The sequence below is a fragment of the Schistocerca piceifrons genome, chromosome 4, assembly GCF_021461385.2.
Source record: "Schistocerca piceifrons isolate TAMUIC-IGC-003096 chromosome 4, iqSchPice1.1, whole genome shotgun sequence".
Taxonomy (NCBI): Eukaryota; Metazoa; Arthropoda; class Insecta; order Orthoptera; family Acrididae; genus Schistocerca; species Schistocerca piceifrons.
In genome coordinates, this window is record NC_060141.1 from 414,884,119 (window position 1) to 414,909,295 (window position 25,177).

Below are 25,177 nucleotides of genomic sequence, written 5' to 3' on the forward strand. Positions count from 1 at the left end.
TATAGTGTGGCAGTAGAAGACTGCAAAATGAAAGTTAGTTTTAAGTCTTGCATTTAAGAAATCAGTTACACAGGAGAACTGTACAAACATATTGTCATTTGACCTTTGCATGCACTTCTGAATGGAGGACATAGTAATAGGCATCACTGGTATAGGGAAACAACTGACAGATTTGAAAACATATGAGTCACCAGGTCTGGATGGCATCCTAATTCAGTTTTACTTAGCATACATGTATCATTAATCCCTCACTCAGCACAAAGACTCAAGTGATTGAAAAAATGTGCAGATGACTCCTCTAATATGAAGGGTTAAAGAAAAGACCTGCAAAATTACAGATCAATATCCCTAACATCAGTTTACTGCAGAATTCTTGAACATAGCCTCAACTCAAATACAATACATTTCCTTGAGACAGAAATGCTTCTGCCCACAAATCAGCATGGTTTTAGAAAGAATCACTCATGTGAATCTAAACTTGACCTTTTCTCACATGATATCCTGTGAACCATGGATGAAGGCCAACAGACAAATTCCATATTCCTATGTTGCTGAACAGCTTTTCTCATAGTATCCCACTGCAGACTGTTAAGGAAAGTACGAGCACATGGAATAGACTCCCAGATATGTGAGATATGTAAGTGGTTCAAAGATTTCTTATGTAATAGAACCATATATGATATCCTTGATGTTGGGTAATCATTGGAGACAAGGGTATCTTCAGGGGTGCACCAGGAAATTATAATTGGACCTCTCTTACTATTCTCTACATTCATAAATGATCTGCAATCAGGATGAGCAGCAATCTGTAGCTGTTCGCCAAAGATACTTTGGTGTATGGGAATGAGTCACGGAGTGAGTGCAGGAGAATACTAGAGGACCTAGACAAAGTTTCTAGTGTGCATGGTGACTGGCAACTGGCTCTGAATATAGTGAAATGACATAGTAGGAAAAATAATCACATAATGTTCAAATACTGCATTAGTAGTGTCTTGTGCTTGACATAGTCATGTCAATTAAATATGTAGATGTAATGTTGCAAAGCAATATGAAATGGAAAGAGCATGTAAGGACAGTATTAGGGAAAGCAAATGATTGACTTTGGTTTATTGTGAGACTTCTAGGAGAGTGTAATTCATCTGTAAAGGAGGCTGCACATAGAACATGAGTGCAACCCATTCTTGAGTACTGCTTCAGTGTTTGGGACCCTCACAAGACCAGATTGAAGGAAGACATCAAAGCAATTCAGAATGGGCTGCTGGATTTGTTACCAGTAGGGTCGATCAACATACAAGCATTGCAAAGATGTTTCATGAACTGAAATGCAAATCCCTGGAGGGCAGATGACATCCTTTTTGTGAATCATTCTTCAGCTTGGCCTTTGAAGATGACTGCATAACAGTTCTGCTGCCACCAACATACATTTTGCATAAGGATTGCAAAGATAAGATTACAGAAATTATGGCTCGTATTCTGCATATGTTGTTGTTGTGGACTTCAGTCCTGAGACTGGTTTGATGCAGCTCTCCATGCTACTCTATCCTGTGCAAGCTTCTTCATCTACCGGTATTTACTGCAACCTACATCCTTCTGAATCTGCTTAGTGTATTCATCTCTTGGTCTCCCTCTACGAATTTTACCCTCCACGCTACCCTCCAATACTAAATTGGTGATCCCTCGATGTTTCAGAACATGTCCTACCAACCGATCCCTTCTTCTAGTCAAGTTGTGCCACAAGCTCCTCTTCTCCCCAGTTCTGTTCAATACCTCCTCATTAGTTATGTGATCTACCCATCTAATCTTCAGCATTCTTCTGTAGCTCCACATTTTGAAAGCTTCTATTTGGTGGCAAGAGGAACAAGACTTTTGGTCAGGTGAATACAGGGTTATAAATACAAAATCAAATAGGGGTAATGCTGGAGTAGGTTTAATAATGAATAAAAAATAGGAGTATGGGTAAGCTACTACAAACAGCATAGTGAACGCATTATTGTGGCCAAGATAGACACAAAGCCCACGTCTACTACAGTAGTACAAGTTTATATGCCAACTAGCTCTGCAGATGGAGGAATATAGATAGTCATTTTTCCCTTGCTCTGTTTGTGAACAGAAGAGGAAAGGAAATGACTAGTAGTGGTACAGGGTACTCTCTGCCATACACGGTATGGTGGTTTGCAGAGTATGTACGTAGATGTGTTATGTAGATTTGTATTGTGATGGAGACACTGAAACAGAATGTACCTTATTTTACATTAAGTGCAAGATTTTTTTTTTTTTTGGAAGAGAAGTGGAGAATACCGAAGATAAGAAACTTGTTCATCCACCAAACTTTTTTGACTGTATTGTGTTTTCTAAAAGACAAGGTAAGTAATATTATAATGGAATTTTTGTGATGACACAATAAACAAAGTGTTACCAAAAAAATGGTTCAAATGGCTCTGAGCACTATGGGACTCAACATCTTAGGTCATAAGTCCCCTAGAACTTAGAACTACTTAAACCTAACTAACCTAAGGACATCACACACACCCATGCCCGAGGCAGGATTCGAACCTGCGACCGTAGCAGTCCTGCGGTTCCGGACTGCAGCGCCAGAACCGCTAGACCACCGCGGCCGGCAAGGTGTTACCATTGCTTCATGTTAGTGTATGTGTGTGTGTGTCTGTGTGTTGTATGAGAGTGTGTATTTTCAGCACAAAAAGTTCAATAGCTCAAAACCTTAGTTATGTCTCTGCAGTGTGACATGTGTTAATGTGACACACGCCACTTAGCTATTGGAAAAGAGAAAAAGTTGTTTATGGACTTGAGAGCTATTGACAATCTGGAAACTGTTTGTCTTTTGAAACTTTCATATTTCACAATTTATTGGACAAAAATCCTGATGGAATGTAATTCATTCATTAATCCACACATTCTGTTCTGTAAATCTCATAAAAGAGCACCTTTACAGATGTAGAATGAGTGAAGTTATACGTTAACATGGAGAAGCAGCCAATGCACACTACTTCTATAAAGCATATTTACAGTGATTCATAACTAATGGTTATCCACTAACATATGTGGACAAGTCAGTAAGTAAAGGAATTATTTTCCTGTTCCATAGGTTGACAGAACTGACACAACAATGACATGCATGTGCATGTGCCTCATTGTCCATGTGCATCTACGAAGAAATAGGGGAATGATTTGTTTTTTGTACTCTGAAGGGACTAAAGATTTGGAGATTATTCACACAAAATAGCTGTCGTGTGGTAACAGGTATCTTAGTGATAAAAACATTATGAGTGGATAAATTTCTTTGAAAGTGGATGTACGAGGGCAGTTCAATAAGTAATGCAACACTTTTTTTTCTGAAACAGGGGTTGTTTTATTCAGCATTGAAATACACCAGGTTATTCCCCAATCTTTTAGCTACACAACACTATTTTTCAACGTAATCTCCATTCAATGCTACGGCCTTACGCCACCTTGAAATGAGGGCCTGTATGCCTGCACGGTACCATTCCACTGGTCGATGTCAGAGCCAACGTCGTACTGCATCAATAACTTCTTCATCATCCGCGTAGTGCCTCCCACGGATTGCGTCCTTCATTGGGCCAAACATATGGAAATCCGACGGTGCGAGATCGGGGCTGTAGGGTGCATGAGGAAGAACAGTCCACTGAAGTTTTGTGAGCTCCTCTCGGGTGTGAAGACTTGTGTGAGGTCTTACGTTGTCATGAAGAAGGAGAAGTTCGTTCAGATTTTTGTGCCTACGAACACGCTGAAGTCATTTCTTCAATTTCTGAAGAGTAGCACAATACACTTCAGAGTTGATCGTTTGACCATGGGGAAGGACATTGAACAGAATAACCCCTTCAGCGTCCTAGAAGACTGTAACCATGACTTTACCGGCTGAGGGTATGGCTTTAAACTTTTTCTTGGTAGGGGAGTGGGTGTGGCGCCACTCCATTGATTGCCGTTTTGTTTCAGGTTCGAAGTGATGAACCCATGTTTCATCACCTGTAACAATCTTTGACAAGAAATTGTCACCCTCAGCCACACGACGAGCAAGCAATTCTGCACAGATGGTTCTCCTTTGCTCTTTATGGTGTTCGGTTAGACAACGAAGGACCCAGCGGGAACAAACCTTTGAATATCCCAACTGGTGAACAATTGTGACAGCACTACCAACAGAGATGTCAAGTTGAGCACTGAGTTGTTTGATGGTGATCCGTCGATCATCTCGAACGAGTGTGTTCGCACGCTCCGCCATTGCAGGAGTCACAGCTGTGCACGGCCGGCCCGCACGCGGGAGATCAGACAGTCTTGCTTGACCTTGCGGCGATGATGACACACGCTTTGCCCAACGACTCACCGTGCTTTTGTCCACTGCCAGATCACCGTAGACATTCTGCAAGCGCCTATGAATATCTGAGATGCCCTGGTTTTCCGCCAAAAGAAACTCGATCACTGCCCGTTGTTTGCAACGCACATCCGTTACAGACGCCATTTTAACAGATTGTTCAAGTATTACATTCAAATGTGCTAACCTCAAATACAAAATCTATTTCAGATGCATTACTACATAAATACTGTGCACACCACAACAAGCATCATGATTCCCACATTATTGCAGGCAAAATATTTTGTAACTGTTATATAGGGGACATTAGGTAATTGTTAGAACTCAACAGCTAGTGCACATGCACTGTGTGCGACTCAAACTTGACAAGCAAATAGAACGATGATTGCCCACTGCCATGCACACGCAAATAACCAAGCAGCTCTGGGCCAAGAGTTTTTCAATTAGCTTCTACCTGATGGTACTTGACAATGCATCTATTTCAATTTTGCTGGTCCATTCTGGAACATGGTTACTGATTATCATCGATGTGTACAGTAGATATTCATCTGTATCCATTTTTCATTTCAGTGCATTTGAAAACTAGCACTAGCACCATAAAAGTGCTTGATTCTGTCATTTGGTTAGAAAGTTTTCCACAAACCATTGCTTCAGACAATGGTCCACAGTTTTCTTCACTGAAATTCCAACAGTTTTGCCAACAAAATGGGATTTGTCATATCCAAATGGCACTGTTCTCTCCTCAATCAAACATCAAAGCTGACTGTTTTGTTCACACTTTCAAGACTCAAATGCCCAAACTTCACGCTTCACACTCAAGGGAAAATTATTTGTTGTTGCTTCTTGGTATCTATTGCATTCTGACTTTACATGATGCTTTGCCAGCATAATTATTACAGTTCAAAACAAGGCAATTGGAGTTTAACAACTTGTCGATGATGAAATCATTAAAGATGTGGCACAAGATCAGGTTGGGGAAGGAAATTAGTCACACCTTTTTCAAAAGAACAATCCTAGCATTTGACTTAAGTGATATATGGAAACTGTGGAAAACCTAAATGTGGATGGCTAGATGAGGATTTGAACCATCTCTTGAATTTAAGTACACCGTCTTAACAGCTCTGTCACCTGTCATTGTTGTTTATGGCAAACACCATTTAAAATGCAGAAAATTGTAGTAGGAATAAAGTTAAGTTTACCAACTGAGAATATATATGTCAATTTATGAAGAATAAAAAATTATGACTGTGCTGTGATAGTATAATATTAATTTTTCTCATTCCTGAAAGCACATGCAGAATTTTGAGTACTAAACAATCAAACTGATAATTATAGAACTGGAAATAGCTGTGCTTTTCTTAAATATATGCGCTGAAAGGAAGTGTATCAGAACAGTGCTACACAGTGAACTAAAATAGTCTCAAAAACAGTGTTAGAAAGATGAGGCAGTGTTCACTTACATAGATACATATCAAATGACAGCAGGGACAGATACACATGGTAACATGAAGCACTAGTTTTCATAAGTAAATATTTCTTCATCTGACAGCAGAGAAAAAAGTATTGATACTGATCAAGAATTAAAGATGAACAACATCCATGATCCTGAGTTAAATAAGGCACACCAGGGAAAGATAAGAAGTCAGTTAGTAACTTAAGTTACACATTTCAGACAAGCCAGTTGACAAGTCAGAGATAAAGGAAAAACAGATGTCTAGATGAGAGAAAAAAAAATACATCAGAAAATCAGAGGTCTGTTATGAAAATTGATGGTGCAGTCCAGATCAGTGGTACTGTGTGACAGGAGTTACACCCATTTGTTGTCTAAAGTAGTCATTAGTTGGTATTGGATGATGCTGCCTGAAAAATTCACATGTGCATGAGGCTGATGGCATCACTGCAAGGAATGAAGACATTGTTGAGATTTGCTGTGGATTTACACAGCACATTAGTATCTGAGCAGAAACAGACATTTTACGAAGCTTTAGGTGAGGAGTATTAATTTGGAAAAGTTTGCAATTGTCAAAGTTCTGGTGAGGAATGCACAACATGTTTCTCCCTCACCATTCATCTCCTCACAGCTTTCCTTGTGCTGTATTCAGATTGCTTCCTTTACCCCTTGCACCACATTCTGTCAGTGCTTGAGAGAACTTTCAGCCATAAAGCAGTCCCCACACTGATTTCTTGGCAGGTGAAATTAGCCACAGTGGATTCACAGTGATGCCCCTGCAGCACCAGAATGGCAGAGACATACTTTCTCTCAGCTGTCCACATTAGAGCAAAGTCTACCAAGATGGTGTGACATAATTATCTGCAGCTAGTCGATCAAATGTTGTCATCTGATGAAGAAGATGTGCTTCTATCATTAGATCTCATAGAGGATGAACAAAGAGCGAGGTAAACATTCAGTTTGAAACATCAGGTCTGAGGCCAGGAACTGTAAGTTTTGATAATTACTGTTACAATTCTTTCAGAAAACAGAAGTCAGTGCGTATATCAGTGTGGAAAGATTTAAGTTTGTTGAATATTGTACACAAATGTTGCACCTGTATTTAGATGAGGAACAATTTTTCATCTGCTTTAGAATGACCAGTGAATATTTTGATCAGATATTAGATCTCATTGAAGAGGATGTAGGAAAACAGGATACAGCTTCTTGTGAATCAGCTGTCCCTGATGAACGGGTCATCACTTTACTGTAAATGATGCTGTAACCATATGTGCACAGAAACACTTTTTTATTTATAAAATTACAAATGAACTGTACAGAACACAGAAATAGCTAAGTGACGTTTTAAATGACAGAGCTATATTATGCATTGTTATTGATTTCTGGTGAATGATTGCACATATTTTGCATCAAATGTTGCACTGATCAGTTGTAGGGTTTCACATCCTTCATTGGTAAAGTTGGGAATATTCCCTTGCATATCCTTAGCCTTTTTATTAGACAAGATGAGAGTGTTCCATGGTTGGTGGGTTGCTGATATGTTCAGGAATGGATTCCCTGTTACTAGTCTGGTGAAGTAACCCCGCTGCCAAGTCAGACAAGAGGTGGCAATTTCATAAGAAGTCTGCCCCAGCACTGGTTCACACACATCAGGGATGTCAAACTGACAAGTGTATCTCTCATGTAGCCTGAGAAATGCACTACTGTCCGTTCACTGTTCTGAAATAGCTGACGGAGGTGTCACTGTAACACATGGTTGTGGGTATGATATCCTAATCCTGTAGGCATTGTCAAACTAGTTTGGCCACTTGTCTCATTCCTTAGGTGACTGCACTGCTTGTCATGATCTAGAGCACTTATAGTGGGCCACTTCTGGAGTTTGGGTAGTTGCATGGCTGCGTTCAGTTGCATACTTTCTTGTTGAAGTGAGTGTGAAACCAGCACAACTGCAGCCATGCTTTCTTGCTGGTGTATGGAGTGTCATTGTTTATTATTGTGGGTGTGATCTCCCCAGCTGACTGCAGGTCAGCGCACCCCAGTTGGGAGTTCTCAGTGGTGTTCGTGAGCATTTGGGGTTCAGAGTCCCTGCGCATGTGCCATGACCCCCACATGGTAACTGAATCAGTGTGGGGTGCATAATTGCATCATGCTTCTGTCCGCTGTCATTTATTTTATTTATTTATTTATTCATCCAGTAAATCTCTACAGATTGTCAGATGTCATTTGCATCACACACACACACACACACACACACACACACACACACACACACACAGGTTACATATAACTTCAACATTTATTTTAATAGTACAATAAATTAATTATATTTGATCTTGCTTTAGCAGCAGTAGCAACTTTGCATGTTATTGCTTCATGTCTGTTGTACTTCACATGGTTTAAGAATTCTACCACTGAATAGAAGCAGTGATCTAATAAGAATGCCCTTAGGGATTTGTGAAACAGAGAAAATGAAGAAATAACTTTAATTTTATGTGGCAAACTATTGTACATTTGTATTTCACTATTTGTACTGGAGATTTTATAGGCTGTTGTCCATAATGACTGAACATGGAGTTTGTCTTTTTGCCGGGTATTATGTTCATCTACATTATGGTTTTTATTCATCTCTTTGATGTTTTTCCTCACATATTTACAATTTTCTAGAATAAAAATACAGGGAAGAGGGAGGATGGAAGACTTCTGAAGGAGGGCTCTACATGAGTCAGTCTGTTTTGCATGGTGCATTGCTCTTACAGCCCTTTTTGGGTCTGGAAGATTACTGAGCTAGAGCTGTGCTACCCCAGAATATAATTCCACACTGTAGTATACTGTGGAACGGTACAAATTATGCAATTCTAACAGTGTGGAAGCTTGCTTTGTGTGCAAGTGTAAGCGTAGGCTGTAGCATACTTACTGTGGGATTGCATAAAGTCTGTCAGCCAAACATAATTTTATCTTTGTCCGATCATGTTCTCTTGAAATCAAGTGCACTGAATTAGTTGAGGTAATTAGAGCAGACACATGTACCAAAATGTGCTGTCTGGCATAATTATGGGAGAAAGAGGCTCACATTTATGCTGCCATAGTTGCGAAGGCATTCTGCTACCAATCCATCCTTTATTAATAAGCTGGCTTAGCTGTTGTTCTTGTGTTTTCCAAGGTGTTTTACTAGTGGTGTCTTGTGGTATTGAATTTTCCTGTGGTTGTGGTGCATGGATGGTGTCATTGATTACATGAGCATAGTTTGCTATGTTTCTCAATAAAGTCACAATTTTAGGTGTATCTTCCATGATGCTAAGACTTTGTAAAATGAACTCAGCAATTTGAAGACACATTGCCATGTGTTCTGATTGGAATGTCAGTAATTTAGGTGTGGATCCAAGTTGTAATGGAATTCCACTTAAGTCTGATTGTTTTGTGAAGGCAGATTCAGTCTGAGCTCAGGGCATGTTCACAATGTGGGTGGAAAGACTGAACCCATCATGCAAGACCCAGATAGCTGGCCTATGAAATATGCAGCAAACTGATTCTACTGGCACATAACTGGCATGATAGAACCAGGAAATGTGTGCAAGTATTCGTTATTCAGCTCAGGTCTGGTTGTTTGAGCACAATCATGACTACTGTAGCACTGTGGTCATCAAAGAAGAAATTGCCAGGCAGATCCAGTTGGTGCAAATGTTGTTTGGGTCCATGGGTTACATCAGCTGTGTTGGCCACATGATTCATTGGAATGACACTTTCATGTTTCACTTCCACTGCTTGTTGAACAGGGGATGTGAGAATGTTTAGAGGTTCATTGTCAGAAACACTGTTCTGAAGAGTTTGCCTGAAAGATGATGTTCTTGTAGATGTCCTCTTGTTGGTATTGGCATTGTGTCTATAGTGGACATTTTGAAGGGAAAGCCAAAACTTGTTGTGCTATCTGGGGTCACCACTGTAGGAACGCCGTACGGAAAGTGTACTTAATAATGTTCAGATACACCAATCATTGATACACTTGCTTTATTGATAGCAAATTTATAACAAGATGGAAGTTGGTACATATAGAACAAAGAAAAAGAAAAAAAAAACACTTCATCAAAGAACACTGATGTTATTATCACAAGAACTTCACTCTCTGATACACTTCACATCTCTGATGGTAGGAATTCCAACATGCTCAAGTCTTTCATTTACTGCTGTTGCTTCTCAGTTCCTTCATTACTACATTCCAAATGTCATCATGCTTTCTGGTATTTTTATTACCATTGTGTGGCACATCGACCAGAAGAGGAAACTGCTTCAGTGATTTAGTAAGTTTCTCTGTACCCGTTTTGAGGACATGGGTACATGCATTACCTGGTATGATTTTAAGGTGGTACATGTGTACGGCAGCAAATGCAGTCTGCAGTGAATGAGCTGCACTGTGTCAGAAAATATTGTGCCACCGCAGTGACACTGGCTGGCAACAGCAGAGTCATTGTGGGCATCTCCATTACATGTCGTGTGTCATGAAAGTCTCAAGTGTGCCACAGGGGCTGCGGTGCTTTTTCTGTTGCGTCAGTGTGGGAAACAATTTATTAAGTAGAGAAATGGTTTTATATTTGCTTCAGAGTGACTTGTGTTATTTTACTTCAAGTTAGAATTTAGTTAGAAACATTGTAAACAGAATACAAATTAGTGTAAATCAATAGCTTCTAACTAAATCACTAGCCATTACATTACAACTTAAATTTATATTCTATCACTTAGTCAAAAGCTTGAGTGATCCTTTGTAAATGACATTAATAAAAGGAAGCAATGGTCCTAGATGTTCCTATCTTTTAATGTTATTTTTCCCTTTAATATTAGACAGAACATGTATTGAACACTATTAAAGTCTTTCTTTCAATTGCTGGTAATATATCAGCACCAGTAAGAATTACTAAATGTTGCTTTGTGAATAAGGCTTTCACACAGCAGACAATACAATGGTATACCTGAAGTATAGACAAATATACCACATGATATAAGTGCCTGCAGCATGATCAGAGTACAGTGCGGCATCCTTCCACCACTTAAGATGCATTTAGTCTAGACTGGAAATAGATAAGTCACTATTTTCTGCTTTAAAGATAACTTTGCTATGTCAGCTAGATTTCGTATGCAACAATATGTAACCTAAAGTGTACCATACATAAAGTAGCCGGCAACTACATTTTTCAATGCAGACTGGATGAATGGATTATTTAAATTTGAAACATCATAATAACTATGACCAATAACAAAAAGATTGCTAGTCAGTGGTCAAATAGCAATGTCTGGCTCTTAAAAAGTGAAATTCGTGAAATTTTTTAACTGAAAATTGTTTGAGAAAGAGGTAATTCTTGTGTGTGTGTGTGTGTGTGTGTGTGTGTGTGTGTGTGTGTGTGTGTGTGTGTGTGTGTGTGTGTGCGTGTGCGCGTGTGTGTGTGTGTGTGTGTGTGTGTGTGTGTGTATCAAGAACATGTGCATCATGCAGTGGCATGGCAGGAAATGCTGCACTGTTCTGAAACTGTGGCAGCACCACACTGCAGTCTACTATCTCAGTGTGGGAAGCTGCATTATACACCACATGTTACAAAAATCAAGCATGCTGTTGCAACTGTGGTGAAATTTCTACCTAATCAGTGTGAGAACTGCTTAATACCTGGCCTCATTCCACATCAACTCATCATTCTCCTTAGGAATGCAATCTATGGAATTTGATGTATGCACAACTCTTCCTCTGAATATTGACATATATTTAGCATTTACTTGCAATGATATGATTCCTTCACTCTGCATGTTACACAAGTGAAAATGATCAAAGAAGCACTCTTTTATACAATCATCAACTGCATGGACCAGCCCATGAGACATATTTTTTGCTACCACTAGAATCTCTGACAATTAAGCATCTATAGAGGAGTTGCTATATTTTTATTCCCAGAGTGCAATATGGAACATGATTTGAGCTTAGTTAAATTTTAGGACCAGCTTACACTGTACAAGGAACATACAGACTAACAGCAAATGAGGGAACCAAAAAGTATGCAAACTTTTATTCATCACCACCACCACCACCACCACCACCACCATCATCATCATCGTCATCATCATCATCATCAGGATTTCCTTCCAGTAAGCTGGGTAGGAACTTTGTGAACGATATGTGTCCATTGGTTTCTGTCCTGGTATAGCATTTCTCTCTCCACTATATCCCATGTTACTATTCTCCTCTTGAGATCTTCCTTAACTTGGTCTGTCCATCTCTTTCTAGGCCACCCAATTGGTCTTCTTCCTGGTACCTCCATCTCCAAATACTGGCATGGAATTTGAGTCAAGTGCATTCGCTTCACATGACTGAACAACTTCAATCTCAAAGCACTCATTCTTTCATCTGTAGTCAATGTCACCTGCAGGTCTCTCCTTACATAATCATTCCTGACTCTGTCTCTCCTAGCTTTTTGTAGAGCTGACCTAAGGAACTTCATTTCAGATGCTTGTATTTACACTTTTCTCTCTTATTTATGAAACAGGCCTCTAGACTACCCATCATGATTGGTAGGAGATAAGTTTTACACATGGCCTGTTTGGCTCTTTGATGGACCTCCTTGTCCCAGATTAGAATTTGTACTTGGTGAAAGAAGCTAGATCCTTTTGTCATTCTGTTTAAGACTTCTGGTTTGGAACTTCCACCATGTGGTACGATGCTACCCAGATAATTGAAGCCTTTTACACATTCAACCGTCTCCCCCTCCAGTATGATGTGACAAGATGTGGGTGTCCTGTTCATCCTCATTGCCACTGCCTTGTTCCTGCTAACAGTTAATTTGAATTCTTTAAACTTTATGTTCCAGTAATCTAGTCTCCTCTGAACCTCCATTTCCGTCTCTCCCCAAATGGCAATGTCATCAGCAAAAACAAAAGCGTTGAGATCTTTATTTTCTTCTTCCTTGATTTCTTTCATAATTGTATCCATAAGTGTAATGAAGAGTAAAGAGGAGAGCAAACTGTCTTGCTGAACACCTCTCTTTGTCTTAAACCATTTTGCTCTTCCACCTCCTACTTGTACACTGCTCTCACAACCATCATACAGCATCTGGAATTTTTTAATTAATGAATCAGGAACATTATGTTTTCTCAAGCATTCCCATATTTTATCCCTTGGTACACTGTCATATGCTTTTTCCAAATCCATGAATACTACTGTCGAGTCCTTTCCTTTTTCCCAGTATTTCTCCATTAACTGATGGAGGGAGAAAATGAGGTCTATTGTTCCCCTTTTACTTCTGAACCCCTGCTGAACCAAACTTTTATTGTGATATGAAAAGATACAGGTTAAAATTTTATCGGCATATTAAAAAAATGAAACCAACTAGATTACTAGACAGGTTGTGGAATTCTGCAAAAGTGACTGTATAGATGAAATTGAAACAATAAAATGGATTGGTACAGTAAAAGAAGGCCTGAAAGTACCATAGGATACTAGATATATAAAAAAAAATTAGTCATAAACTTCATAACTGAACAGTTGGCCTGTCAGAAGACTCAATAATACTGAAACAGCTTGGTCTGATGTTGGGAAAAGAGCACATTATCATAAAATAAAAGTAACATAAGCACAAAGAAAGGCTGAAACAAAATTCTGAAATTCCCATAGTTTTAAATCACATAGTCCCTTAGTGTGCAACATGAGTAATAATTTAAAAAGAATCTGTTTTGTCCTTGTTCTTGCAGAGAAAACATTTGCTGCATACACAGGGTATATCATTATTAATTTATTAATAACAAAAACTGACAGGCAGAGGTATACGATGGTAAAAGCAAATGAACCATTAGTAAGGCAATTGCGAATTTACAGGTATGAGCACTACTGACTTCAATATGAACTATTGTTGTAACCAGTGAAAATGTATTTGAAATGTAAACTTTTTTACTTAGCACCTGTCAAATTGGACTCAAATTTTACCCTTGGCCCATGGTTGGTAAACATGGTAGATGCATGCTAGGCCACTGACACATTTTGTTGCTGTTGATATAAGACATCTGACATGCCAGTATGATACGAGATGCAGAGGGAGAGCAGGACCTAAACCTCGACCTCCAAGATCACCTCGTGAACTTTAGTCTTCTGAATTTTTCTGTCTGGGATAATCACAATAGTTAATTGTACAGCACTTTCATTGATAAAATTATTTAATTGGATAAGTAAAAAATATACTCACCGAGTGGTGGCAGAACACACACACATAAAAGAAAGAACACTTCCCTTAACAGGTATAAATGTACAGTAAACTGTAACGTATAATGTGGTGAAGATGTATTTTATTTCTTGTTAAGGTAGATCATGAGTGAAATTTGAGCCCAATTAGAGGGGAACTTCTTGAAAAGTTTAAATTTCAAATACTTTGTACCAGCTAGGACAATATTTCATACTGAAGTTGGTGGCAGCTGGTAATGAAACATTTGCAACCATCTCTCTAAACAGGGAATGTTTCTGCTTATATTTTCATGTCCTTGCATCTGTGTGATTTTTTGCTATTAGTTATGGTACACTGTTCTGTTTGTTTGTCAGGATTAGTGTGTAACATTCACATCCTCAGATGAGTTAATGGAAAGGAAAAGAAAGTCTTACCGATTTATTGAATGTGAGCCTTCTCACTCCACCACTGAAACGGCGGTTGTATGAGGGTCTCAGTTCATTGGAAGATTCCTCTTGACTGTGCTGCAACATGACTCATGTGGCATCACATAATTAGAAAGAAGCCACACTGACAAGCAGTGTTCTTTTCTAAATCAAACAAAAGTAGACTCACCTCATTTGAAATTACAAAATATGTGATGATATTATATTTTTGAAGTATGGCATTTCGACTAGCTCCGTGTCCTTCTTCATATCGATAAGCATTTCCTAACTGGTCCATTGTTTGCTGGGTAATGTGGACACGGCTGTAAAAAACAGTATTATAACAATAATAAAAAAATGCTGAGAACTAGAATGTATAAATTACATGTTTTTTTCTTACACTTCACTGTTATGGATACCAAATGATATTTAGGCGGTTCATTAAGAACTCTGTTCCAAACCATAAAAGTTTAGCTCTACTGTTACAAACATTTTCTTACAAAAATAATTGGTTATTGGTAATATAATGTAAATGGACAGATAAAAAAATCTAATCACCAAGCGGTGGCAGGGGTACATACATGCAAAAGGATTTAACTTTCACAAGTTTTTGGAACCAGTGGCTCCTTCTTCTGGCAGAAGAGTTGAAGGGGAAGGAAGAAGAGTGAAGGGAAGGGACTGGAGAGATTTATGGAAAGGGGTACAGTTTAGAAAAGTCACTTAGACACTCAGGTCAGAGGAGACTTACTGAATGGGATGAGAAGGAAAGTCTTTCCTTCTCATTCTGTCCGATGTCCCGGGTTCTGGGTGACATTTCTGAACTTTAACCCTTTCCCTAAATCTCTCCAGTCCTTTTCCTTCACCCCTCTTCCTTCCCATTCAACTCTTCCACCAGAAAAAGAAGCCACTGGCTCTGAAAGCTTGTGAAAGTTAAATCCTGTGGTATGTGTGTTCCCCTGCCACCACTAGGTGACTAGATTTTAAAAAGAGCAATTTACGTTATTTAATTACAGATGAGTATGCTGACTAAAATTATTAAATTATACGTCCTTTTACAGAACAATACAGTTTTATTGTTTCTTCATTTTGGTATTTTGAAATGCCTCACCCAACAAAAATGAATCTGAATTCTACAGGCAAGAACTGGCTCTGGTTTGTGTCACCAAGCTGTTCTTAACTTATGTTAATTTCTTGCCCTTTCCTTCTTATCCATCGCCTTCTAGAGTTTTCCTTTTCTGATTTTACTTTCTTCATCTGCATAAGTGTCAGTCTCCCTTTTATTCCTGGAAACACATTATTAGTATCTGGAACTTGAATCTCTGCTACTAGTCCACTACTTGTTCAACTCTTTTACTGTAGCTTGTGATTCTCCTGAGCCAATCTCTGGAGAGACTTCCTCCTTTTCAGGTCCCGTAAGTCTCATATGTTTTCTTTTTCCTAAATTTATCTTCTAATTGATGAATGGACTAGTTACACTTATGAAACCTAAAGAACTGACTTTTGTTCTTTTATCAGCCATTCTTCAGCTGTTGCAGCACCTGATAGTCAGACACTCTTCTGCTGTCTTAAATCGATACATATATAAGTGTGGAGTGTCTGTGTGTGCCACCAAAACTTCACACACAAATTTGACAACTCCATAGGTATTGTATGGTATCATGTCCCTCCATCCCCAAGCCATGAAGAGGATTTTGGTTTGGAACTGCAGGGGTAAGTTATGAAGATATGACTGCCTAAAGAGGGCATTTGTTTGTGACCACATAATAAATATAAATGTGGATGTCACTATAACTCTGGCACACACTCCCACAACCCCAGGGGGTTGTATGGTTTTTCCATAGAAAATATATCAATGAACTTTTCAAATGTCTGGCATAACAGTTATACTTGAAAACTATATATTCCATAAAAAGTGATGCATCGTTTCTCTACTGTATGCATTAAATTGCATTTCATATGTTAATCCTTAAAAATGATTCATGATACAAGCAATATCATAGATCAGAAATCCCACTTAAAAATATTTGAACAAAAACGTTTTCTATAATTAAAAAAAAATTATATGTTGAAATTTTACTCCTAGATCTGTAGCAAATTTGGAAGTTTGCTAAACCAAGTCAAACAGACATTTGGTAATTTGCTTAAAGTAATAATATTCTCATCTAGTGTTATGATCATCTACACCAATACACTTATTTGCTCTATTTGTTGTCATGATAGAATAGTCCATTTATAACATGACTAAGCTTTGCATATAGAAATGAAGATTGTATTGTACTTAGGTTTCACAACAAATTTATGTATAAAAGTCGGGACATTTCTCCATTGAAATAATAATGAAAATTACAGGATGAAATACAGTGAAACCTCTATTTTACGATTTCATGTGGTCCAGACCTAAAAAACACAAAATTGAGGAAAATACAGACCTGAGGAAAATGTTGAACCCCCCTCCCCCCAAAATATGACTAAAAACACATGTAATTGGTGTATACGATTACCAATCACAATTCTCTCCAACACTTTGTATAAAATCTATCAAAGAGAAAGAAATTAAATTTACAATACAATTTTTATACAATAATTTGTCTTAATGATCATCATTAGTTCTCAAAAAATTACAGATGTGTAACAGCAAGTAAAAACACATCAAAAAATTGAAATTTGTATCTGGGTATAAGGTAATCAAGCAGTTTTCTGACATGCTATGACTACAGATTATACATTCAAAGCATGAATTTTTGAGAGATCATCCTTTGTGCTTACCCAGAAAAAAGCAAAAAGTGATAACATGTTGAATTAAAACAAAAACATGACAGTTAAGTGGTTAAATAAGCTAAAATGCAGCTGCTTAATGATATACTATGTCACCACTGCTGTTATTGTTTAATGCTTTTCTTATGAGCCACACTTCATATCCTCACCATAATTAAAGTATTATTTTAGCCTTGATGAAAGAAACAGAGACATGGAAAAGTGAGTTTGCTTCCCCACGTGACGTTACAATTTTATTAGAAGTTGGCTCAGTGAATTTCTGTACACTGTGTAAAATGTAAATTTGAAAGGTAGCTCAGGTGCTACAGTTTCGCTTCGTGCCCTCAATCACTGCTGCCAATCTTTATGATCTACAATGTTTGGTGTTAAGTATATACATGAGTAGTGTATGTAGTTGTTGCAACTGTATCATGTCAGATTTGAACATGAAAGTCTTTAAAATGTGCTATCATAAAACCCTTGTTCTATTTCCATATGAAATCTCAGTCATAGCACATCATCTGCACAAAAAGTATTTCAGCACTTCACAAAGTGCTTTCACCCCTACCTGCATTCCCATCTTAGAAGGGCCACTCCCCCTCTCCACACATCCAGTAGGGGAGCTCATTTTACATGTGTTAGTGTGGTGTGGTGGCTGTGCTGGCTATTGGGTGACTTAACAAGCCACCACCCAATAAGAGTTCACTAGCCAGAAATGGGCGACATTTCCTCAGTTATGACTGAGTGTATTCTCTGAGACTCAGGGTTGATGATTGATATTGTTGCTGAATTCAGTACACCAGAAATACATGCAAGAAGATGAGATTGACTTATAAGTGGCACAAGAAAGGTAGTGGATGGGCCCCTTTATCACGTATTGGCTTAGTCCAAAACACTTCACATCAACTGTCTGGTTTTTACGATACCACTGCAACCTAGCAGTAGTTCAAGTTGCTTTGGGAACACCAATCATGGATTACATCAGCATTGCCTCTCTCACATCTCCCCTCTCCACATTGGCCTAAAATATTTCCTTATTTCTGCCACCACACGTGGTATAAACCATCTGTCTTTTGAGCCATTTATAACTTATTCAACCACATCAAATGTCAATAGGAAGAAAATGGGATGAAGTCAAGCAAGATGTCAAATAAGAACTTAGAATAAAGATAAACCTTACCAGGAAGAATGGTAAAATCAGGGAATTTTAAGCAATGATCTTACCGGTTTTCACAGGGGCCACAAATTAATATGTAGAATTGCGAAAAATGTAAAATTGGAGAATGTAAAATTGAAGTTCAACTGTAAGAAATAACAAACAAATATGAATAAAGACAACCACTCAGTTGCAGATGAATAAAAAGGGACAAACAGTCACATGTAACAGATCAGAAAGTGCTTGGGGGGGGGGGGGGGGGGGGGATTGAGCCAGTAAAGTGAAAGACATTGGCTTATTGGTTTCCCAGTGGAAGTAGCAAAGAATGTGTGTATATGTGTGTGTGTGTGTGTGTGTGTGTGTGTGTGTGTGTGTAAGGATATACTTACTCTAGTCTGCTGCAAGCTTGTCTGGCTGATGCCATATGGTAAGTTGAGTGCCAAGTGTCTCCGGTGTGTTTTATATAGGTGTGGAGCAAAAAAGTTACACTCTTACCCAAAATGTTGTAGAATTAATAGAAATTGGAAAAAAACCCTATCCTCAATTATGGCACTTGCTCAAAATTTTACTTTATTGTATCCTAATAGCACAATTGCCTCTTACCCTGGTTTCCCAGATTGCTCCATACTATTGGCAATGATGACATCTCTTGACCATACATCGTACTGCCACTTGCATACTCCCAGGAGACCACTGAGAATTTTTCCTGTGTGAATTCCAATCCTCATATCCAACAACTGGTTCAGCCTCCGCTCCTCTCTGCAATTTCAGAATTTGTATTTATTTTGCTTGCAATGCTACTCATAATACAAAATAATGAAGAAAATCATCAAAGTAATAGAATGTTTCATTTTGTAAAGGGTATCCTGTGAAACAAAAAGAACACTCTGTGAAATATCAAAACACTCTGTGCAACCTTCACAGTTAAGTCATTACAAACCCTTCTGTGAAATCATAGCCAAAGTCATTAAAAATCCAAGTACAAGGGTTGGAACTTTAATAGTGGAAACTATTTATTTACAGCTCGTACAAAATAGATGTGTGTTTCAAAGTTTTAGTGACCTTCAAAGTAGTCACCAACATTGTGTAAAACATGTAGCCATTGATGTGGAAGTTGTAGGATATTCTTAGCAGTACGAATTGTGTTGACAGTTTGAGCAGCGCAGTCTATTGCCTGACGAATTTGTAGCAGTTCTCAAGTGAATGCTATGAAGTGTTTTCTCCAGTTTAGAAATCGAGTTGAACTTACGAGGGCTTAAGTCAGGGCAGTGCAGTATGTAGTGTAGCACTTAGCAGCCCCACCAGTCATACAAATCAGTAACAGCTTGCATTGTACGTGCTTGATCATTGTCCAGCAAAATGACGGTCAGGTCCTGCAGAAAGTGTCATCACTTCTGTCTCTAAGCTGGTTGTAGTTGTGTTCCAAAAATGAACAGCATAGAGACAGAACTAATGACACTTTCTGCAGGACCTGACCATCATTTTGCATGACAATGCTCCAGCACATATAGTGCAAGCTGTTACTGGTTTGCTTGACTGATGGGGCTGCTAAGTGCTATACCACCTACTGCACTCCCCTGACTTAAGCCCTCATAAGTTCAACTCAATTTCTAAACTAAAGGAAACACTTCACGGCATTCACTTCAGAACTGCTACAAATTCGTTGGGCAATAGACTGCGCCGCTCGAACTGTCAACTCAACTGGTACTGCTAAGAGTATCCTACAACTTCCACATCACTGGCAATGGGTTATACACAATGCTGGTGACTACTTTGAAGGTGTGTTCCAACCCTCATATGTGTGTGTAGCACCTGAAATTGTTAACTCAGGTAATAAAGTCAAATTGATTACGAATGTGTGTGTGTGTGTGTGTGTGTGTGTGGGGGGGGGGGGGGGGGGATGTTGTAATTGTTAATAACCCAGAAATAATTGACATCAAAGAAGTGTCTGAAATTTTTATCGATCACCTTTTTATTGTTACTGGACCAAAAGGTTGCAATGGTTCTGCTGACAATGTTTCAGATTAATTGAAATATAGCTTCCCTGAACTGCACAACCAAATAACTATGTCCCTGTAACTGCTGGTTAAATTTAAAACTGGTACAGGCATAGATCGTCATTCAAGTAAGCTGCTGAAAGCCTGCTGTGATGAAAACCTGTAAGCAAATTTTGGCTCATATCTGGAATATCTCCCTTAAACAAGCTGTGTTTCCAATAGAATGAATTGTGCTGTTGTTAGACCTCTTTACAAAACTAGAGATGGCACAAGTGTTTCAAACTATTGCCCAGTCTCAATCTTAACATTTTATAAAGCTCTTGAAAAAATTGTCTATAACAGGATACTGACGCAGCTCATGGAACTGGCCATTAAGAGTACACAGTTTGTTTATCAAAAAGATCAAGCGATCTTCTCATTTACCAGTGATGTGTTAGAATCCCTAAACAGTAATAAATCTGAGTGGTGTCTTGTGTGGTTTCTCAAAGGCTTTTTATTATGTATACAAGATACTTTTAGAGGAGATATGTCCATCCTGTTTGGTCTTTATGTAGTGTAAATGCTATATCCAAATTATATTTTTTTCTAGTTCAGGGAATAAGCTAAACTCACTGTGCCTAATTGTATCCTGTGGTTTCTGAGCATCAATGGTTTTTGTTTCTACATATTCCCAGCAGATGACAGCAGCTGCTCAAAGAAAGCTGTTTATCACAGGGTCAGGATATCTTTGAGTAATAAAGTTAATTTCTGTTTGTTTTTAGTAATTTTGGACTTCCTAGAATGTGTTTAGAATATGATATAATATTATAATATACCCTACTGCATCAAACAAGTGATTGCTTATTTCGTATCAACAATACAGCTTTATATTCCAGAATAAAATTTTCACTCTGCATCGGAGTGCACGCTGATATGAAACCTCCTGGCACATTAAAACTGTGTGCTAAACTGAGACTTGAACTCAGGACCTTTGCCTTTGACAGCCAAGTGCAAAAAATTTCATTCTGGAAACATCCCCCAGGCTGTGGCTAAGCTATGTCCTTTCTTCCAGGAGTGCTAGTTCTGCAAGGTTCACAGGAGAGCTTCTGTGAAGTTTGGAAGATAGGAGATGAGGTACTGGCAGAATTGAAGCTGTGAGGGTGGGTCATGAGTCATGTTTGGGCAGCTCAATTGGTAGAGCACCTGCCTGCAGAAGGCAAAAGTCCCAAGTTTGAGTCTTGGTCTGGCACTGAATTTACTGAATATTGTATATTTTCCACATATTTCAGTTATATTCTAACATAAATAGTATTTACTTTGAGCATGTCTTACAAGTTTAGTGAACCATTCCAACGTGTTTTCTTTTAAGTCTTATTCTGTCTAAGAATACTGCTTTTGCCACCAAAATAAACTTTTCATTCGTAAAATCTGAGATCATCAATGAGGAGGTTATGTCAAATGCTTTATACATTATATTCTATTTTATTATATGTTATAGCTGCATTTCCAACAATTATTAATTGTATACAACTAATTTTTAAAACACTGGCATTGGAATTCATTTTATTTCATTTACGTCATTTTACTTTATTTACAGAAATTGTAAGCTGAAAGGACAGTAAGGATTCCAAGAGACAAACCAAAAAAAGAAAAGATAACAAAACAGTACTGGAAAACTGAAAAACTGAAAAAAAAGCTGAGAGAGTGAGAAACAAGAAGAAGAATGACTATCTTAACGTTTCCACGATCGCATCTCACAGTTTATTGTGCCTCATAAATTTGGCTTACATGTCCAGGTGTAAATGCACCAAAAACTGGCTTCCCAAACATATTAAGTCAAGGAGAGAAAGCGGTAAGAGTAACTGTGGTTTTCATGGGAAGTGTGAAAAACCCAAGAGTACAGTGTACAGCGCCAAGTAGCTTTAAATGTTCTTTCAGCGCAAAACAAGTAAATGAAATGTAGACTTCTGTTACGGTCTTTTGGCAAGTGATCCAGACATTCATTACAGTGTGCCAGTTTATTTTTACTTTCTTTCTACAATAGAGGGTTCTTGATGTAATGTCTGAGCAGATAAGTATTATTTCAAATTTGCATGCTGCATGAACAAATATAATTGCAGTGAATGACTGGAAAAGTCTGCTTATATCAGATAACACAAATTAAATGAGTCTTTCAGTAGCCGTGGGGAGGGCGAGCATAATCTTTTTTTATTTGTTTTCATTTTTATTTATTTATTTATATTTATTTTAGCCATTAGAGATGGTTCGTGTTATCTCTAGCAAATGTGTTGTAGCACTGATGCTCCATCACATAATTGTCAACATTAATTGATGTAAACATCCTATTTGGTGTTCTAGGACTTACTTATTCCAAATTCACTTCCCTCTTTTTGCGTTCTACAGTACAATCTGAATCAAACTGGAGAAGAATTTCTTTTAGGAGTTCTTTGGGATGTTGTAATATATTGTACTGTATTTTGTTATTACAAGAGAGAATGCAGTTCCATTGTAGAGAATGGGTAACTGTAAGAAAAAAGGGAGGTTGATTACAGCTTAAAGTCCCATTGACTCCCACGTCATTAGAGATGGAGCTCAAGCCTGAAATGAACAAGACTGAGGCAGTAAAGCAAGTATGCCAGTTTCAAAGACACTGTCTTGCCATTTGCCTTAAGTGATGTAGAGAAATCTAAATTGTCATCAATCTCACCAGTCTCTGCATTACCACTAGTGTGAAGATTTAAACCTTAAGGCAATATCATAGAAAGAGAAGGGGGAGTAGAAGACGATGAGATGAGATGTATGACATGCAAAAAGAATTTGACAGAGTACTGAAATACCTAAGCTAAAACAAGGTTTCTAGATTAAAAAATTATCCCTCAGAATTATGTCGTGTTGAAGGACATGAAAGCTACACAGAAGCTGTGAGGGAAGTGAGACAATATTATTGCCTATGCCCAATTTAGGCATCAGATCAGTCTTCTGACTGACCAATCTGAAGATGATCATAATTGACCAAAACTAGTTATCAAATAAAATGTTAAAAATTCTTGTAATCAGAGACTGATACAAATTCTACATTAGTGAAGTTGTATTGATAGTTGCTAAAATAGATATATTATTTGCCCAGTCTTCTGACTTTTACAAAGCAAGCTGCTGCAATGGTTAAGACACTGGGCTTTCATTCAAAATGATTTGGACCTAGTTTCATCCTACCATCATGGATCTGTTTTTTGGAGGGTCCCGCAAATTACTTCAGATAAATGCTAGGATGGTACCCTCAACAAATACGTAGCTGATGTCTTGCTCCTCCTCCATCCAATTGAGGGTAGTCCTCTACTTTAATAACTTCAATCTTGATGCAGTGCTTGACTTTAAACACTCTTTCTTCTTCCTACTTAAGCTGAGGCTTAATTAGGGAGCTTAGAGGTTTAGACCAAGTAGGTCTAATAAGTTTTAATTTATTCTGTTGGTATCACTTAAATTCATGACAGAATATAAATCTAAGTATTGCAGTAGGAGGACTGTGTGGTGAACTTGTTACTGGGTTGTCTGTAGCAGTTTTCATGTTTAAAATGTCTGTACTGTACAACCATTCTTCCTACAGAAAACAAAAGAAAACAAGTAAGACCATATACATTACTAAATGAAGGTAATAAAGTTTTGAGTTTTATAAATAAGAGACTGTGAGCACTGCTAAGAATCTTAAGTAGTGCAGACAACAATGAAATTCACTTTAAATCATTTTATGCAGATGATAGACTAGTTATGTATCCAGATTTATTCGATGGTCTAGTAATACAAACAAAATATTTGTGAAAGTTTATATTTTCAAAATTAGGAAACAAAATACCACTTTTTAAAATATGTGGGAAGTGATCAATAAACCGGTTCTTTGGTTGCTTTCACTACTTTTTCTGTTGTATAGATGAACTACTCTAACACATTAGTTCTCAGTTCAAAACTTTAATTTGTGCAGAAGATTAGTCTGCGATCAGGAATGATAAGTTAATACTCGATATGAGGTTATTAAGGCTTGAACAAATATAATCCAGTACTGTAGTAATGCAACTTATGAGTGCAATAACATCCCTCTTTTGTGCCATGATGCTGCTGTATACAATTAAAATAATAAATAAAAACCCTAAAATTTTGATTGATCGAGGTACAGTTTCTCCATAAAATATGACAACTGCCACCGCATAAATAAATCTTCTACATATGTGTAATAGCACAACAAAAAGTAATACTATATCTTTGAAGATGCAAGTTTGTACACTCACCGGACTTCTTTAATGATTGCAATCATTTCCAGTCCAAGTTCTACACAGTTTTTTGCATGATGAGGATTGGGATTTGGCACACCAGACACACAGTAGTAGCAATCACCCAGGAACTTTATTCTTAGGACGTTCTTTTCCTGTGAAACACTGCTCTCAATTCAGTATTCATTATGTTCATTATATGGGCACACATTATTCTCAAATAGTGTAATGTGATTTATTCCTAATTATATTCATAAAGCAATAAGACTGAAAGTTTTTTTACACAATGCCACAATAAAAGAAAATTTTGTCCAGATTTTATTACATAATTAAATGCACAAAAACTTTTACATCATACTTTGTTTATACTTACCTCTGAAGCTTCATCAAATTTCCCAAAAAGTTCATTCAATGTTTCTACCAGTTTTGTTACTGGTAATGATACTGTCAGTGAAGCATAATTGACAACATCAGCATAAAGAATAGTAACATTGTCATGTTCCCTGACATACATACCACTGAAAGGAAATGTGTATGTATTAGACAAACGTTTTGTATGCTGATACATTTATGGCACACAAATAATTAATTTGTCATATGAAAATAAGAAAATAAACCTATTT

The 25,177-nt window shown here is 37.8% G+C and overlaps 1 protein-coding gene across 1 annotated transcript in view; it reads right to left on the reverse strand.

Moving 5' to 3' along the window:
- LOC124796388 (adenylate cyclase type 2-like) overlaps nucleotides 1-25,177 on the reverse strand; it is a 179,918-nt gene that overhangs the window by 102,261 nt on the left and 52,480 nt on the right. Inside the window, exons 4-8 of the mRNA XM_047260556.1 lie at nucleotides 24,928-25,072; nucleotides 24,573-24,709; nucleotides 18,920-19,075; nucleotides 14,597-14,729; nucleotides 14,416-14,505 (exon numbers count right to left, since the gene is read on the reverse strand). Coding sequence (XP_047116512.1) covers nucleotides 14,416-14,505; nucleotides 14,597-14,729; nucleotides 18,920-19,075; nucleotides 24,573-24,709; nucleotides 24,928-25,072 — 661 coding nt within the window. The remainder of the gene's footprint in view (nucleotides 1-14,415; nucleotides 14,506-14,596; nucleotides 14,730-18,919; nucleotides 19,076-24,572; nucleotides 24,710-24,927; nucleotides 25,073-25,177) is intronic.